Source organism: Aedes aegypti, chromosome 2, assembly GCF_002204515.2.
Source record: "Aedes aegypti strain LVP_AGWG chromosome 2, AaegL5.0 Primary Assembly, whole genome shotgun sequence".
Classification (NCBI taxonomy): Eukaryota; Metazoa; Arthropoda; class Insecta; order Diptera; family Culicidae; genus Aedes; species Aedes aegypti.
Window position 1 is genome coordinate 208,743,978 of NC_035108.1, and position 17,061 is coordinate 208,761,038.

A 17,061-nucleotide genomic window follows, 5' to 3' on the forward strand; every position below is an offset into this window, starting at 1 on the left:
ACTGCAAGCAGATTAAGAAATCAATACCTTTATGGTTAAAATCGAGACTCTCCATTGTAAATAGAGACCGAGTCTTAACATACCTTATTCTAGGCACTTTTGATTCACTTCGGCAGTGGGTTTTTTTTAAAGGCGGCATCCACAAATTACGTAACGCTCTAGGGGGAGGGGGGAGTAGGCTCAAGCGGTACGAATTTTCATACAAAAAGCGTTACGAAGGGGGGGGGGGAGGGGGTCAAAAATTTCCAAATTTAGCGTTACGTAATAAATGGACGCCGCCAAAGCTATTTGTAGCTTTGGCTTTTATTTGGTAAAAATATGCGTCGTACTGAAGCGCAGGTTATTGAAAAGTTTCAGTAAATACGGCCGAGAACAGCCCCCCAGGCCAAAGTGAATTATAGAATTGCCCAAGTGGTTCTGCACCCTACCAGCCCTGAATTACGAATGCATCTTTCTCTATCAAATAAAAGAAATAAACGAATTGAGACTCCCTTAAAATATATTCAAACAAACTCATACCCATTCACGCAAACATACTTTGAACCGTCTTTTAATGATCGATGATGATCAGTTCGTCAATACTCCAATCTTCATACGAGGAATCCGGCAAAAACCGCCGGATAATAATGGGAATTTTGCGCTGCTTTAGCTCCTTCATAGCAATCTGCAGAGGATCGGTTTCGCCTTCCAATTCCACCATAATCGGAGCGCACATCGCAATCTGCAATGCCCTGGTGCCAAGAACTCGAGCCCGTTCGTATTTGGTCATATACTTGGTGGTAATCCGCTTCGATTTCGGAACTCCGCCACCGGCTTGACCGGGTGTAATCAGCTCAATATTATCTCCATCTTCCTCCTGGTTCAGCTCGTCAATGTTATCGTCCTCTTCTACGTCGTCAAATTCGTCTCCTCCGACACTGGGAAATTTCCGGAACATACCATTAGTAAGGTTAGTTTGCATTATGCTCCACTAAACAATGATTTTTACTTACTCGTCGTTGTCGTAATCGCCATCATCCATTGTGTGTGGCTTTTTGATAACTATTTAAATTTAAGCAACAACAATTCTGTGATTGTTTAAAGGTTTTAACTATTTGTTAGTAAAAAATGCGACTGGATCCAAAAAGACGCTCGCGTTGGGGAGTCTGATGTGTTCGAATGGAGCGAAACGTCAAAATACAATTTTTTTTTTCAAAGATATGTACCCGCAGCTGAAAACCGACACTCATTTGTCAGGAGGACTTTGAATACACTGTAAGACCAAAGTACCCTTTAAAGGGTAAAAAAGTACCCTCTTTGAGAGAAACTAGTTTAACTCATAAAAAGAGTAAAGGGCCTTTACTCATTAAAGAGTAAACCGCTTGTACGTCAAGTCAACGAGTGATTTTTACCCTTTATTCCAAATGAATTTTGTTTGAAATGAGAGTAAATTTTACTCTCTTTTATGACTTCATTATTATATGAAATTAATTAATAGTTATGAATAGTGATCCTATATAGAGAGATACGCGGAAGTAAAATGGAAATATTTGGCAACAGACCAGCAGTGCTGATTTTGCTCGGCGTCGAGAACAATATTGTAACACGGACATGACTTCATCATCGCTAAAAATATTATTTTGTTTCGTTATAGATCTTTGAGCTACACATTCAAACTAATAAACAGCCCAAAAAATCAACATGTGCGGTTGCACAACGTGGAAATCCGGGGGAAGGCCTCTCAACTGGCAGTCAAATCCTGCTACTGGCTAACAACCAACAGATCAGAGCTCAACAGGTAATCCGTGTGCTATGCGAAACGATATCCACCATAGACTACCGGAAGGATCTAAAATGGATCGGATCGCTGGGACACACTGTTGAAATCTCTTATTGGTGCTCCAGCAGCGGCGGGATTGACCTTGGCTTGCAATCGGTTGTCCGTGTGCAATCAAACCGGTGTCCGCAGTAGACTACCACTGGTGGGATCTAATTGCGGATCGGAATGAGGGGACCAACACGTATTGCCTTGCCGGGTGTTCTTCAATAACGGATGGACTGTAATGCGGCAACGGGTTCAACAGCAGCAGCAACGGAAAGCAGTCTTGGCAGCGGAATCGGAATCGGACGGTGCTCTCTGGAGAATGAAAAATCCGGATTCTCTTTTGACTTCGGTTTATTCGCGATCTTCACTGTATGACGGTTACAACAAAACTGATGCGCTCTGCGCAATGTGGATTACTTATATACTAATACATTCTCTATCGGGAGATTCAATTGACAGGTGTTAGGCTCCTCCCATTACATGGAAATGACGAAACAAACAAAACAAAAACGATGGAGAGTTAATCGGGAGAAGCTTACTTTGATGTTTGATGGTTGTTACAGTGGGGATTCGCTCGTTGGGGGTCCGCTACATGGAATGACTCGATGGTTGGATGTTCGCTGGTTGGAAAATATTCCAACTAAAAAGCACTCAAATGTCAACAGAAAATGTCAAACTGACTTTGACGTCTGAGTACCGTCGCATTGAAGTCTCCATATATAGAACAAATGCGTGTATATATGTGCGTTTCGTGACGATTTGCTCTACAGATGCGTTAGTGTGGAGCATTTTCACCAGCTGTCAGTCGTTCCAACTAACGGGTCGGATTCGATAGATGGAAGGCAGTCGTGTTCCAACCAGCGAATCCCCGCTGTACTGTACTTATAGCTAATATCAGAAAGGTATTGAATTTAGACAACAGTAATGGGAAAAGGGAACTATGAATGAGGAATTGGGATAAGTGGTTACGTTTCTTATTGCGTTTTGGGGAAAAGGGAAATAATCAACATAGATTTTATGACAGGGAATAACAAAACAAAAAAAAATCAAACAAGGCAAAACAAAATTCAAACGTTCGGAACCGAACATTCTCCCCCCCGGGCTTCAGTGCTGATCTGCGAGTGCGTCATCATTATCGTCGATTGGTAATGGTGCGAGTCGAGAAACTGGACGAAGGTATACCCCAGTTGAGGTTTTTATATCAACTACCCTAACTACTGAATCATTACCAGGATAAACATTTAAAACCTTGCCCAACTTCCACGATTGTGGCGGAAGATTATCTTCCTTCAAAAGTACGATAAGCCCAGGAACTACGTTCGGTGAACCTTTGATCCATTTTGAACGAGCCTGCAACGTATTAAGGTACTCGTTTGACCAGCGCTTCCAGAAATGGTCACGAAGTGACTGCAAATACTTCCATCGAGTCAAACGGTTCACTTGCACCTTTTCAAGTGTAGGTTCCGGTATGGCGATCAACTCTCGACCAATAAGAAAATGGCCAGGTGTCAAGGCCGATGGTTCGTGAGCATCAGAGGAGTTGGCAAATAGTGGACGCGAATTAAGCACTGCCTCAATTTGAGTAAGGACGGTGTCTGAGGACGACAAGTCTGAGACCAATTCTAAATGAATGGCCTTGGTAGCGAGACAAACAAAAATACAAATATAAGCCTTTACTCGCACAGATTTTCGGAGACCAACCTTCACGAAAACTGGTCCGGCAAAGTCCACTCCGGTGCGAGAAAATGGGGCGGAAGGAACGACACGAGCTTCGGGCAAACGGCCCATCATGGGCTGCAGACAGCTGGGACGAGATCGGAAACAGGTCACACACCTTGCCAATACTTTACGAATGGTAGATTTGGCATTTATCAACCAGAATCTCTGACGCAAAAGTGACATCAATCCTGACGGCCCGACGTGAAGATTTTCCAAATGCAAATCACGAATTAGAAGCTCGCAAACTGGGTTCTTATTTGGAAGCAATATTTGGTGACGGGCATCATAAGGTAGACGAGCGTTGTCTAGTCTACCACCTACTCTCAACAATCCGTCTACCAACACCGGATCTAATGCCCCTAAACGGCGGCTAGGCTTTCCGGCAGCAATCAATCGTATTTCATCCGACAGTTCAAGTCGTTGCACTAGCCCGATGATAACTAGCATTGATTTGCGCAATTCTGGAACGGTCAAGTTTCGGGTGAACACACGATTTGTAAGATCAGCCCTGCAGTTATTCACAAAACGTAGCACATAACCAATCACCCTTTGTAGCTTTCGAAATGAGCCGAAAGCTTCAAGGAAGGGAACGTCCTCAAGCACAACGTTCGCAGAGACAGTTGGCGTAAGAGCGTTAAGTTCAGGCAATTCGGGTTCTAACGGTAAATCAGGGACACTGACCTCATACTGACGCAATTTTAAGAACGGTGGTCCATTCCACCACAGACTGTTATGCGCAAGACTCTGTGGCAATTGTCCTCTGGACACGACATCGGCTGGGTTTTCTTCGGATCGGATGTAAGACCAACAATAATTTTCCGTAGACGTGTTGATCTCCGTCACGCGGTTGCGGACAAAGACTTCAAGCTGACCGGGTGACTTTTTTAGCCAAGCGAGCACTATCTGACTATCGGACCAAAGACAAACACGTTGAATGTCCATTTTCAACGAAAGAATACACTTAGGAATGAGTCTTGATAACAGCAAGGCGGCACAGAGTTCCATCTTTGGAATAGTCAACTGTTTTAACGGAGCAATCCTTGATTTACTACAGAGCAGCGAAACCTTGACATCGATAGTAGACACCACTCTGAGATAAACTACTGCTCCGTAAGCACAATTGGAGGCATCTGCGAAACCATGTACTTCAGCGTATTCAGTACTTGGCAAACTGACGAAGCGTGGAATTTTAAACAAGTCAACATGCTTCAGAGATTCCCTGAAGGTGATCCAAGACTGAAGGATGTCACCTTCCAACGGGTCATCCCATCCTATTCCATCTTTCCATAAACGTTGCATGATCTCCTTTGCCAGAACGACCACAGGGGCGACCAGTCCCAAGGGGTCAAACAGCCTAGCAATCTCAGAGAGGACGGTGCGTTTGGTTGGCATGGACAGGTTTTGGAAATGCAATCCACAATGGAAGCGGAAAATATCTTCATCCGGGTCCCACAGCAAACCCAAAGTTTTTATCACCTTATTCACGTCGGAATTCTCAAACTCCAAAAACTTTTCACGGTCTTCGTCAGGGACGGTATCAAGAATAGTGGCATCACTGGCACACCATTTGTGAACTGGGAAGCCTCCAGAATTCAACAAATCTGTCAAATCTGAACGAAGTTGAACGGCCTGCTCGATGGTATCAGCTCCTGATACCACGTCATCAACATAAACGTCTTGTTCTACCACCTTGGACGCTGTTGGGAAACGTTGTGACTCATCACGAGCTAATTGCTGCAATGTCCTGGTGGCCAAAAATGGAGCACTGGCCGTCCCATAGGTCACGGTAGTCAATTCAATAATCTGGATCGGATCATCTGGATTATCCCTCCAAAAAATACGCTGGAGACCGGAATGCTTTTCGTCAACATGGATTCGTCTGTACATCTTGGAAATATCCGCCGTTATCGCGTAACGATGTTTACGGAAACGGAGGATAATCGAAAAAAGATCGTCCTGCACAGTAGGTCCAGTCTTCAAAACTGCATTGAGAGACGGACCAGCTGCTCGCGACGAAGCATCAAACACAACTCTCAAACGGGTAGTGGAACTGCTTGGTTTCAAGATCGCATGGTGCGGCAAATAGTGGACTAGCTTCCCTGGGACATCATCTGATTCGGATACCACCTTGCAATGAGACAATGCTTTATACTCATTGATAAAGTCAACGTAAGCTTTCTTCAATTCGGCATTCTTAGCGAATCGATGCTCGAGAATGTGGAAACGTTTTAAGGCCAACGAACGATTATCTTTAAGCTCGCTTACGGATTCCTTCAATGGAAGATTAACAGTGTAGGAGCCGTCTGGGTTTCGAGCAGTAGTGGAATCGAACAGCTGTTCACATTCCTGCTCTTCCTTGGTTTTGGTATCAATAGACTCTACTGATTCAATAGACCAAAACCTTTCAATGCACTCTGTGAGGGGACGAAGACTGGCTGTGTAGCAATGCTGATTTGAATCGACGTCTTCAGCACCGCCAGCAACAACCCATCCCAAACGGGTTTCCTTCAGAACCGGCAAGCGATTACCTAGCATCAACTGTCCAGGCAACATCAAGTGGAAGAACAACTTGACACCAATCAAAAGATGTACTTCTCCTGGAATGTGGAAGGAAGGATCAGCAAGCGATAAACCGGAGGGAATATTCCAGGACTGAGGATTCAGTTTCTGACCTGGCAGAGGGCCAGTTACCACATCGGTAACCAAACATTCAATTTGGGCTTGATAATCCATGCAACGAGAACGGAACAAGATATTCACCTTCCGGTCCAACACCGACTTTTTACCGGTAGCACCAAAGACTTCAACGTGGGTAGGCATCGGATTGATTCCCAAGCGTTCCACAAATGAACGCGATACCAAATGTGGTTGGGAACCACAATCAAGGAATGCACGACAAGGATGTGGTTTTCCATTGCTATCAAGGACATCAACCATAGCCGTTAGTAAAAGCGTACCATCTGACCGGGGTATCTTGTGAACTGAACTGGACAAAGACGAAACGCTTTCAATCTGCGGAGGGACTTGGACACTCTCAACAACTTGGGCGGACTCTTGTTTAGGCTTTGGGCTCTCAACTACGGGCTTTGGATCTGGGTTTGGAAGTTTGGGCTCATGAAGCAAGGTATTGTGTCGGCTTTGACACTCCTGGCAAGATTTACTCGAAGGGCACTTAGAGGCAAGGTGGCCCTTTCTCAAACAATTGAAGCAAAGGTTAAGTTCTCTTACCTTAACTCTGCGCTGGGGTACCGTCAGTGAAACTAACCTGTCGCACTTAAAGTTGGGATGACTTGCACTGCAGATCTCGCACGTCGCCTCACTATTAGCTACGGGTGTAGCCATAGCGAACGACTTCGCCGATGGGGGCTTGAAGGTGGACTTCTGACTGGACTCCTTGGTGGACGATGATCTCGGGTGGCTGGCTTCACAACGCTCCAATAATAAGCACCGCTCCTTCAGGAACTTGACGGTATCTTCAAGGGTCGGTATCGTCTTATGCGGAATGGTGGCTTCCCACTGCTTCCTCGTCTCGGGGTCGAAAGCATCGGATAGGACGACGACAACAAAACGTTCGGAAACACCTTCCAAATCCTGTTCCAGTAGCCGCAATCCTTCGACGTGGCGGGTCACTTCGTTCAACAGATCTCGCATCTGCTTGGAACACTCCTTGCTCATCCGTTTGAGGCCCAGCAAGCCATGAATGTGGGAATCATCTGCCTTCCTTTCATCCTCGTAAACGTCAAGCAGCAGCTCCCATGCATGGCGGAAATTTCCTTCACTGAGCGTTTTCGGATCGATGATCTTGGCGGCGGAGCCTCCAGCTAGTGCCCTTTCGAGGTGATGCAGTTTGACCGCATCGGAATCTCTTGATCTGGCCATGATGTCGGAAAATATTTGCTGGAATCGTGGCCAATTCTTCGGTTTTCCATCAAACGAAGGGATTGGAACCGGCAGCGGTTGCTGCTGAACTACTATTTGCGGTGGCGGAGCACTGGATGTGGGCGTTGCAGCTGGAGCAGGCGACGGCGGCGATGCGGACTGGATCAGGGTTTCCACTAGCATTGCAGTTTCAGTGTGATGCGCCTCGAATTGCAGATAGGTTTCATCGTTGTCGTCCAGCTTCTCCGGTGGCAACAATGCGGCGATCTGGTGGTGGAAATCGAGGTATTCTTGGAAGTGAGCCTCCAAATTCCGGGAATACACCTTCAACTGCGCTAGCGTAAACTGCACTACTCCGGCTCCCGAAACTTCCTCTACGGTTTTCCGAATACGGGTCACTTTGGCCTTCGCTTGGCCACGGAGATGCACGAGCGTCTTCAGCTCGGCCATTTTGTCACTAGCACTTTTCTGGGGGGAATGTTTCAGCGACATCGATGCACTGTTTTTCTTCAGCCCACACGGGCACACTCACTAACACTACTATACTGTCTCTCCCGAAACTTGTTCGGACTTGTTCTTCTTCAGCCACTCTCGGGCACACAAACACTTCACAAATGTACTGTCTTTTTTCGTCCCAATCGGGCACACACACACACTACTCAACTGTCCTTTCCGAAACTTGTTCGGACGTGTTTCGACTGTTTCACTTTTCACACGCGCGAATGTACTTTCGGAACACGAACATTCGGAAACTTCTGGATGGAATTTTTTAATTCTCCACTAGAGCCAACAAGCAAACTCCTACTGCCATTGAATGCCACAAATGCTGCTATCCGGTTCGAAGGACCAAACAATGTGCGGTTGCACAACGTGGAAATCCGGGGGAAGGCCTCTCAACTGGCAGTCAAATCCTGCTACTGGCTAACAACCAACAGATCAGAGCTCAACAGGTAATCCGTGTGCTATGCGAAACGATATCCACCATAGACTACCGGAAGGATCTAAAATGGATCGGATCGCTGGGACACACTGTTGAAATCTCTTATTGGTGCTCCAGCAGCGGCGGGATTGACCTTGGCTTGCAATCGGTTGTCCGTGTGCAATCAAACCGGTGTCCGCAGTAGACTACCACTGGTGGGATCTAATTGCGGATCGGAATGAGGGGACCAACACGTATTGCCTTGCCGGGTGTTCTTCAATAACGGATGGACTGTAATGCGGCAACGGGTTCAACAGCAGCAGCAACGGAAAGCAGTCTTGGCAGCGGAATCGGAATCGGACGGTGCTCTCTGGAGAATGAAAAATCCGGATTCTCTTTTGACTTCGGTTTATTCGCGATCTTCACTGTATGACGGTTACAACAAAACTGATGCGCTCTGCGCAATGTGGATTACTTATATACTAATACATTCTCTATCGGGAGATTCAATTGACAGGTGTTAGGCTCCTCCCATTACATGGAAATGACGAAACAAACAAAACAAAAACGATGGAGAGTTAATCGGGAGAAGCTTACTTTGATGTTTGATGGTTGTTACTGTACTTATAGCTAATATCAGAAAGGTATTGAATTTAGACAACAGTAATGGGAAAAGGGAACTATGAATGAGGAATTGGGATAAGTGGTTACGTTTCTTATTGCGTTTTGGGGAAAAGGGAAATAATCAACACAGATTTTATGACAGGGAATAACAAAACAAAAAAAAATCAAACAAGGCAAAACAAAATTCAAACGTTCGGAACCGAACACAACAACTAAAAATCGCATTGAAAAAAATTCTAAAAAGTAAAACATTTCATTTATTTTGCTTCATGCAAACTTATTTTTGCCGAAATAATTTCAAGTGGATAACATTACTCCTCAAGAAAAGTTCAAAACAAACATAACGCATGTTCGTTTGGCTCACACTTTGACAGCTCTCGCTGCTCGATTGGCTTACACTTTGACAGAAATGTCAGCTTCCGCGAATCTCTCTTATAAAGGATTTCTAGTTATGAATAATGTGCACACAAATCATTGGGCGTTTTGTTTTGCAGTTTATTAGGATTTTCTTAAATAAATCTTATTAATTAACAACTAGTTAACGTTCTTCTGGACATGCTTCCGTTCATATAATTAGCTCTCGGACATAGTCGCAATTTTCTGTGCGGCGTCTCGCTCCAGGCCGTAATGAAGATTTTTGATGCCATATCACACCTGCCTGTAAGAATATCAATATTTCTTTAATTAAGAACGAGATGGATAACAAATCTCGATTTATTACTAACCTGCAAGATACTGCTCAATAACCTGCAATCAGGATACGACTTCGGTCGCAACGAAAGATAAAGATTTTTTTCACTCATTAAAGAGTAAACCATTGGAACTAACAAATGGGCAAAATTTACCCATTATGCGAAAATTTGAAATACCCCTATTTTTGACAGCTTCATATATTAGAAAAAAGTGGGTATTTTTTACACCTTAAAGGGTAATGCCAAGTTTACAGTGTACAGCAAGGACAGGACGTGACAGCTCAACTAAGACTGCCCGTTGTTTTTTAGTCGATAACATAGAAATAATAAACCATAGAAGAATAATGTCGCTGGTGTTCCCTTTGTTCTCGCTCAGAAACATGTTGGATATATTGTCGCACCGCCACCAAACCGGATCGCGCCAGTGAGACTCGCGACGCGCCTCAACTCGCGCGAGTTTGAAATTAGTTTTTTAGTGTGGCGCTGCATTCTTACGATTTTTATGAACACAGCGCACTATTCACATATTAGCTGCGACGCACAGGCCCCAAAAAAACAATAATTATAAATAAATGTTGGTCTTGATTTCTACCGGATACATAATATAAGTGTCAAACTGCATACATTTTCGCGTTGACATTTATAGCCCCACCTATTTCCACCAGCAAAAGATGTTCCAACTGCGACGCCAGCGACATTCTTCTTCTATGGTTTATTACTTCTATTGTCGATAACCTTGACGATGCAAATGCCAGTGCTACCAGAATCCATTTTAGGCAAATCTTGGGAACAAATTCAAATATCAAGGTACATAATCTTTTAGATTCTTTTACACTTCATTCATTCAATGCAATACAAGATGCTAGCGTTTTAAAAAATCAGGTTTTTTTTTCAAAACCGACGTTATTTTTAGAGAAAATTTACACAATTTCCACTATTTTGCTCTCAATTAAATATTTTGTATTTATTTAGCATTAAAGGAGCACATGCGGTAAACTTTATATAAAATATTATAAGATTTGAAACAAAAAAATTTCATGCAAAATGTACAAACTTTTGGTGAAAACTCTAATTTATGAACTAGCAACACTGCCTGGCTAGCAAAAAGTGCCCTGTTGCAATTCAACTCAACGAGGTGGAAGTAGGCCTTTGCCAAAACAACCCATGAGAAGTGGTCTTATTTGGCAGGCAATTGGTTCCGTTCTTGTACCTTGACCTGACACGTCTTGTCTTAGGAATACAGTACACGCTGAACCTGAAACTATTTGGGCCAAGGGGTGGATCACTTGTTCAATGCACATTAAATGTGCATCAGTTTGCATCAAATGCATTTTTTGGACATTCACATCAACTTAGCCCTGACCTGTTGTTGCCATATAGCAACGCGCCATTGTTTGTTTTAAAAGTTTTGAAACCGTTTCCAACAAAAATAAGCTTTCTCTGATATTAGGCAAATAATCGCATGTTTTATTTGTTTCAGGTTATGAAGTAGTTGGTTCAAACTGGAAATATATAAAATTTGAAATAGGAGCCTGACTGACGGTGCTCAGGGGTCTTTAAGCTATTGGGCGTCTGATTTTTGAGGACATCATACATTTATTCAAGGAAGATCCCTGCGTACAACATGGAGAAGATAAACATTGCTTATCAGGATTACATTGTCCTACGTTCCCATAAAAACAGTGCGCTTCAAAATCTGGATTAATTGTAACATTCTTCTCGATCAACCAACAGTGTACGCTTTACTGGTGGCGAGTATAAATCCACATCGAATTTTCCAATCCAAGTCTAGATGGAAATATTCAAAAATTACCCTCAACAAGGGTCTCGGAGTTCCGGAACAACTGTGTTTAATTGTTTAAGTGTGGTTTAGTAAATGAATCATTATAATAAAAAGGTTCGAGTCTTCGTCAATTCAATTTATTTCACGGCATTGCAAACACCCTCCTATAAACCACAACCCTGTTAAGAAAAAACCGTAACACAGTTTCCACAGATAATAGCTTCTTTTGAATCTACTCCTTCCTAACAATTATACAGCTGCCGTCTAGGAATTAGAAGTTTCGACAAGAAAACTATTTACTATTGTAGACATGTTTGCCTCTCCGTTGAGCACGCCAACAATCTGCTTTGGCGATGTGATCTGTTTTGCGCTCCCCCATAGCCGGAGTCTATCTTGTCAGCCGCCTTACTGCCAAAGGGGGGATTTGAATATTTTTTTAATTGGATTAATTACCCAAATGACAATATCCGAAACAAAAACATAAATCCAAGATATCTACAGCGTTTTTAGTCCCTCTTGAGGGCTGCTGCTGGGTGAGGTGGCAGCTCCTCTTGAGTTTGTGTAAGATGGAGTTTGACACTTCAAAAAGGACAACAGTTAGCTGAAGCAAGCCATGAATTAAAAATTTACTGAGTGTGCATTTAAATGCATTTCAATGCATGAAATTATTCTGATTTATCAGATGCATCAGAAGTGATCCACCCCTTGATTTGGGCCCATTCACAAATTTCCAGGGTGGGTGTACGGCTGTCAACTACAAACAAAGCTCGCCTAACAATCATCTCTCGGGCGGGCCGTCCCAAACAGCATCATCTCTCACGCGGGCCGACCCAAACAGCACAGGTCGAAACACGGGCCATGCCAGATAGCAAATGCTGATGCATTTCAACACTCAAACAGCGGGATGCCTAGCAGCGTTGTGAGCCAAACGAATACACCCACAACACATGGAACGGTAGGTGAACCTCGTTGCGTATACCCCCCCCCCCCTCCTGCAAATTTCAAAACGCTGTCCTTAAGATGTTGCAGCTCATACAAAATTTGAAGAATTTTCATACAAAAAGCGTTACAAAGGGGTGGGTGTCGAAAATGGCCATTTTTTACGTTATGAAATATGTGAATAAACTCTTTATGTAGAATTCGTTTTTGGTTGGAACTGGCGCATCCCGTTCTGAATCACAGTTTCAACCCCAACCCGATTCAGGTTCGATCGAACTACTATTTTCTTGACATTGGTTAGTTTATGTGTTGATCACCGACCCAGTTCCTAAAAACGAAAACGACATTATATTGATGTCAAACATTACCCAGTCAATCTTCCAACCACAAACAAACAGATGTTAACACGAGGCATATTTTCATCATACAGTTAAATAGTACTCAATTCTAATATTTGGTGGTTGGCTCACTTGTGGCGATTGCATCACCCGGATAAAAACGTACCATTCAGTGAATGGAATGGACCATTAATGTACAATATAACGTATTGGATACAATACAGCGTATTGTAATTCAATGTCAAAGCAAAATTATTCTTGTTCGAATATACAATTCAAAAACAATATAATATATTGTAACAGAACACTGTATTGTTTTTTATTGATTCTATACCTTACAATTTTGGTCAAAATCCCAAGTAAGTATTTTTTTATGGCTTCATACACGCAGCGAACTGGACTATCGATTTTTCCTGCTCAAATAACGGCTATATCATGTTTAAACTTTAATATAAATATTGGGTCCATAAATGAACCTTGACACTTAAGATCATGTTTGACGTTCGCTCAGTCGACAAAAACACCACAGGGGTTATAGTTTTTTCACTGGGGTTGTTCCTATCTGACATTTCGGAAGGGACACGGAAAACAAAATACACCCAAAATTTGAGTTTAAGCCAAGGGGTGTGACAAAATTTAATAAAAAACATAAAAAATGTTTTGTGAACTTAAACAAACGGAAAACAATAAAAAATTTAGTAAGCAAGTGTTTACGGCCTAAACTTAAGCGTTCGGCACTAAAATTGGGACAGGGCTTTAAGGCTGAGCTACAATGATGTGAGCGGCAACGCGGCGCGGCAAGATTTGACAGTTAACCCATACATTTTCTGTCAAAACCTGCCGCGCCGCGTTGCCGCTCACACCATTGTGGCCCAGCCTTTAGGACCCAATTCATAAATTTTGCCTTATGAAAGGAAAAAAACGATTATTGCAATGCGAGCGCTTTATGTATCGTTCTAGCATCACTCCACATCAAGGCGTCGATAGGCGCGTGGTATACGCACGGGCCTATAGATCACAAGGTTCTTGATTCAATTCCAGGTTGCCGCGTAAAAATTTTTTGTTTTCAAATTTTGGTTTCATAAGGCAAATATATGAATTTCAACCCCTTGTGGCGAATTTTCATAAGGGGTTCTTATGTATTGCGATAGTCCATTTGCCTGAGTGTAGGCAAAACACCTAATGGAGGGACCTTGGAAATTTAGCCAAATTTGGGTTATTGGGCTAAACTATGGTTTTGCGTTAAAAAAACTCGGGTATTAGTAGATCCGCGTTGCCGTGCGCATTAGACTGATGCAAATTTTGAAATTTTTGCTCCCCTATGTTTAAACGGTGCCTTTCTGGGTTCTTATGATCCCCTGAAAATTTCAATTTATTTGCTTTCAATTTGACTGTGCACACGCCATTTGAAGTTTGTATGAAAATTACTATGGAAAGTACAAGCTATTCATTGCGGGTGCAATAATACTTGCCCCCATAATTCTAAAATTATTATTTGCACAGATTCATACAGCCCAAGTTAGGTACTGAAAAAGTCCAGAACACATGAAACATGTAAAAACTAAGGAAAAAATGTTATTCGATAAAATTCATTTCGGAAACTTTAATGATGATCTTTTATTTATCATTTTGGGAACACTGCTAAAGGAAAATTCTTCCTAGTAGGCTTGCAAGAAAGTTTGTTTTGGAAAATGACAAAACGGAAAATGAATAAGGTGAGCATGGTTGTGCACACGCGAATTGTGCGCTTGTTATAGGACAAATCACCTGTTTTTTTTTTACAGGAGGGAAATCTGCAAACAGACGCCTGAGAAGGTATCCCAGGGAGTGTGGGGATGGCGCACCAACGACGACCACTAAAACTAGCCAATGCACTGTACTTGAGCAATTCTTCTTGTTGAATTGCTCAAGTGGTCTACAGAATGCACAGACATTACCCTTGGTCTCAGACCCTCATATCACCGGAACCACCTTACGGTATTTCTTCGGGGGAGGGGCAAGTGCATATAACACAAAACATGTATCAGAAGTAGTTAGGCAAACAGTTAACACCATCATCATCTGGTGAGTTTTGCGTACTATTTTATGCAACAAGAACTGCAGATGACGGTAGTGTGAAACGTAAAACACGAAGAAAAACGATGCACGCGCGTCTGAGTAAATATAGAAAACTACATAGCAAATTCAAAATGATTGTTAAATGAGTGGTCGATGGAAACCACAGATGACACTAACGGCACCATTACGAGAGCTTCTAGAAAAAATTCAGCCGCAGTAGCTCCGTACTTGATTAATAGTAATCGGCTCAATTTAAGTACGATTAGCCAACTATTTTTTTTTTTACAACTACCTACTGAATTTGGTAAAAATTGTATATCCACTTATAACTTTTGTGGTTGTTGAAGTTGCTACCGCTCTTGAGTTGATGGTTTAATTTGAAACTTTATCATATACTTTTATACTATACCCGAGGATGTACAAAATGTTTAATGGTGTTTTTTTTTCATAAAACAAAAATGAACAAGACATTTTATCAGGATTATACATTTCATATTTATTAAATTTCAGTGTTTCAGTGATCGATGATACTCCACAACTTGTAGCAAAAATTGTTCTTGTTCAGGATCTTTGGTCAGTTTGCCATTGAAGTCAGTTGCCATTTTAACTGCCCTCTCTGCTATGTCATTTACAACCTGTAAGGCTTGAACTCGCTTCTGTGCCATCGTGTATTCTTCAATTTTAGACCAGTCTGCAGGATCTTTTGAAAGAAAAACTGTCTCAATATTCAAAATTCTGAAAAAATCATACGTTCCTTGCGTGACAAAATCACTTAAGGATAAGTGCGTAGATATGTTTGTTGGCTTTCGTGACGGTTTGAATTCGCTTTCCTGCTCTTCAATATGAATGATTGGTTTGTTCAAAGATTGGATCATTTTCTTCTTTACCTCCACGTCAACTTCATTATCAAAAAATGAAAGAGCGATTGTTGCTTCACTGAAGTACCACAAATGATTAGACATCGCGCGTGTGGCAATTTTAGCGTATTTTTTGTCGTGAAATTGAGAAATTGCGTTAATAAACTCATGATCTACGTGATTAGCAGCAGCACTTGTTATGCGAAACCAGAATTTCACGTAGCACTGCGCAATAAAAATACATATCGTTTTGTAGTGCCGCATCAGATTGGCATCGACTTCTTTCATTTGTTCTCCAAGCATCCATATTTTTAAAGTGTAAATAACTCGGGCCATCCATCGTGCTCGACTTATTGCGCCGGCTTTCCGAATACGAGGCCCTTTTGGGGGTGTTGCCCCCAAGAACATAATCACCAGCTCCAAAAGTTCTTTGTAGTCACCTCGAGGTTGCTTGTCTTCAAGTTGCTGTTGACAAAACGCAATAACTGAATCCTTCCACGGAATAATCAGACGTCGCATGCCAGAATATTTCACGGCTGATCGATATTTTGTAGCATCAATCAAACCATCGTTAAACTTTTTTTGGAAATCTTTAAATTCATCAAATGTGCCGGATTTTGTGTTTTCTCCAACTGCTTCAAATACATGCTTAAGTATTATCTCCGCCACGTATTATCTCCGCCGGAAGAGCTGGAACAGCCAAAATTTTTGATACGTTCTCACCAGTAACGAGAATTGGAAGACGGTCAACCTTCTTTCCGTGTTGGTCGGGGAGTAATTTTCCATCTCAATGCACCGTGAGTGGGACATTTGGCTCGAAATGGGCTCTAATCTAAAGGAATCGGTTTAAATTGAGAAACAACATTTTAACTTTAGTCACAAAAAAATAAATTCACCTCATCCGAAAGCTTTGCACGATTCATGATACGGTGCCTACGGATCGAACTATAGTTGATGTTATAATTTTTTGATGTGTTCAAATGGTTATCCAAAACTAAAGCTTCCAATATTTTTTCAGCGTTCCGGTCTGTAACTCCGGTCCTATCCAGAGCAGCAGTAACATTTGATGTAAATATGTTATATTTCTTGGGGGAAGGAGTGCACTCACCATTTCGTTCAAATTCCGTAGAAATTTCATTGTTAGTTTTTATTTCGTTGGCAGAAACCTACATCGCAGTGTTAAAATTAGACATTGTTCAAAGCCCAAACGCAGTGATAGGAGGAATGGCAAAGGACACGGAACTGGTTTCATTCTGGCTGAACCGGTTTCGCTTCCGTTTCCGTTCCGCTGTCATTGCGTTCGGGCTTCAATTATAATTACTCTACTGTATACCATGTCTTTGTGGCTCTTAAGTATGCAATTGAATGGTTTTTCCACGGAGCGAATGAACTTAACTTCACGATCGCTATTCGATATCCGTTTTTTGTTTGAAGCCAAACCTAAATATT

General features: G+C 42.3%; 1 protein-coding gene and 1 long non-coding RNA gene across 2 annotated transcripts; one reads left to right on the plus strand and one right to left on the minus strand.

Annotated features, from left to right (window-relative positions):
• Positions 1 to 481: 481 nt before the first annotated feature.
• On the minus strand, positions 482 to 1,180 carry LOC5578487 (DNA-directed RNA polymerases I, II, and III subunit RPABC2). The gene is made up of 2 exons (XM_001663831.2): positions 993 to 1,180; positions 482 to 917 (listed from the first exon to the last, which is right to left on the minus strand). Exons 1-2 carry the CDS (start codon positions 1,019 to 1,021, stop codon positions 551 to 553), a joined length of 396 nt encoding a protein of 131 aa, XP_001663881.1. The 5' UTR covers positions 1,022 to 1,180; the 3' UTR covers positions 482 to 550.
• Positions 1,181 to 10,913: 9,733 nt separating this feature from the next.
• Positions 10,914 to 11,560, plus strand: LOC110675524. The gene is made up of 2 exons (XR_002499572.1): positions 10,914 to 11,042; positions 11,118 to 11,560. It is a non-coding gene; the product is annotated as an uncharacterized LOC110675524 (long non-coding RNA).
• The last annotated feature ends 5,501 nt before the right edge of the window (positions 11,561 to 17,061 follow it).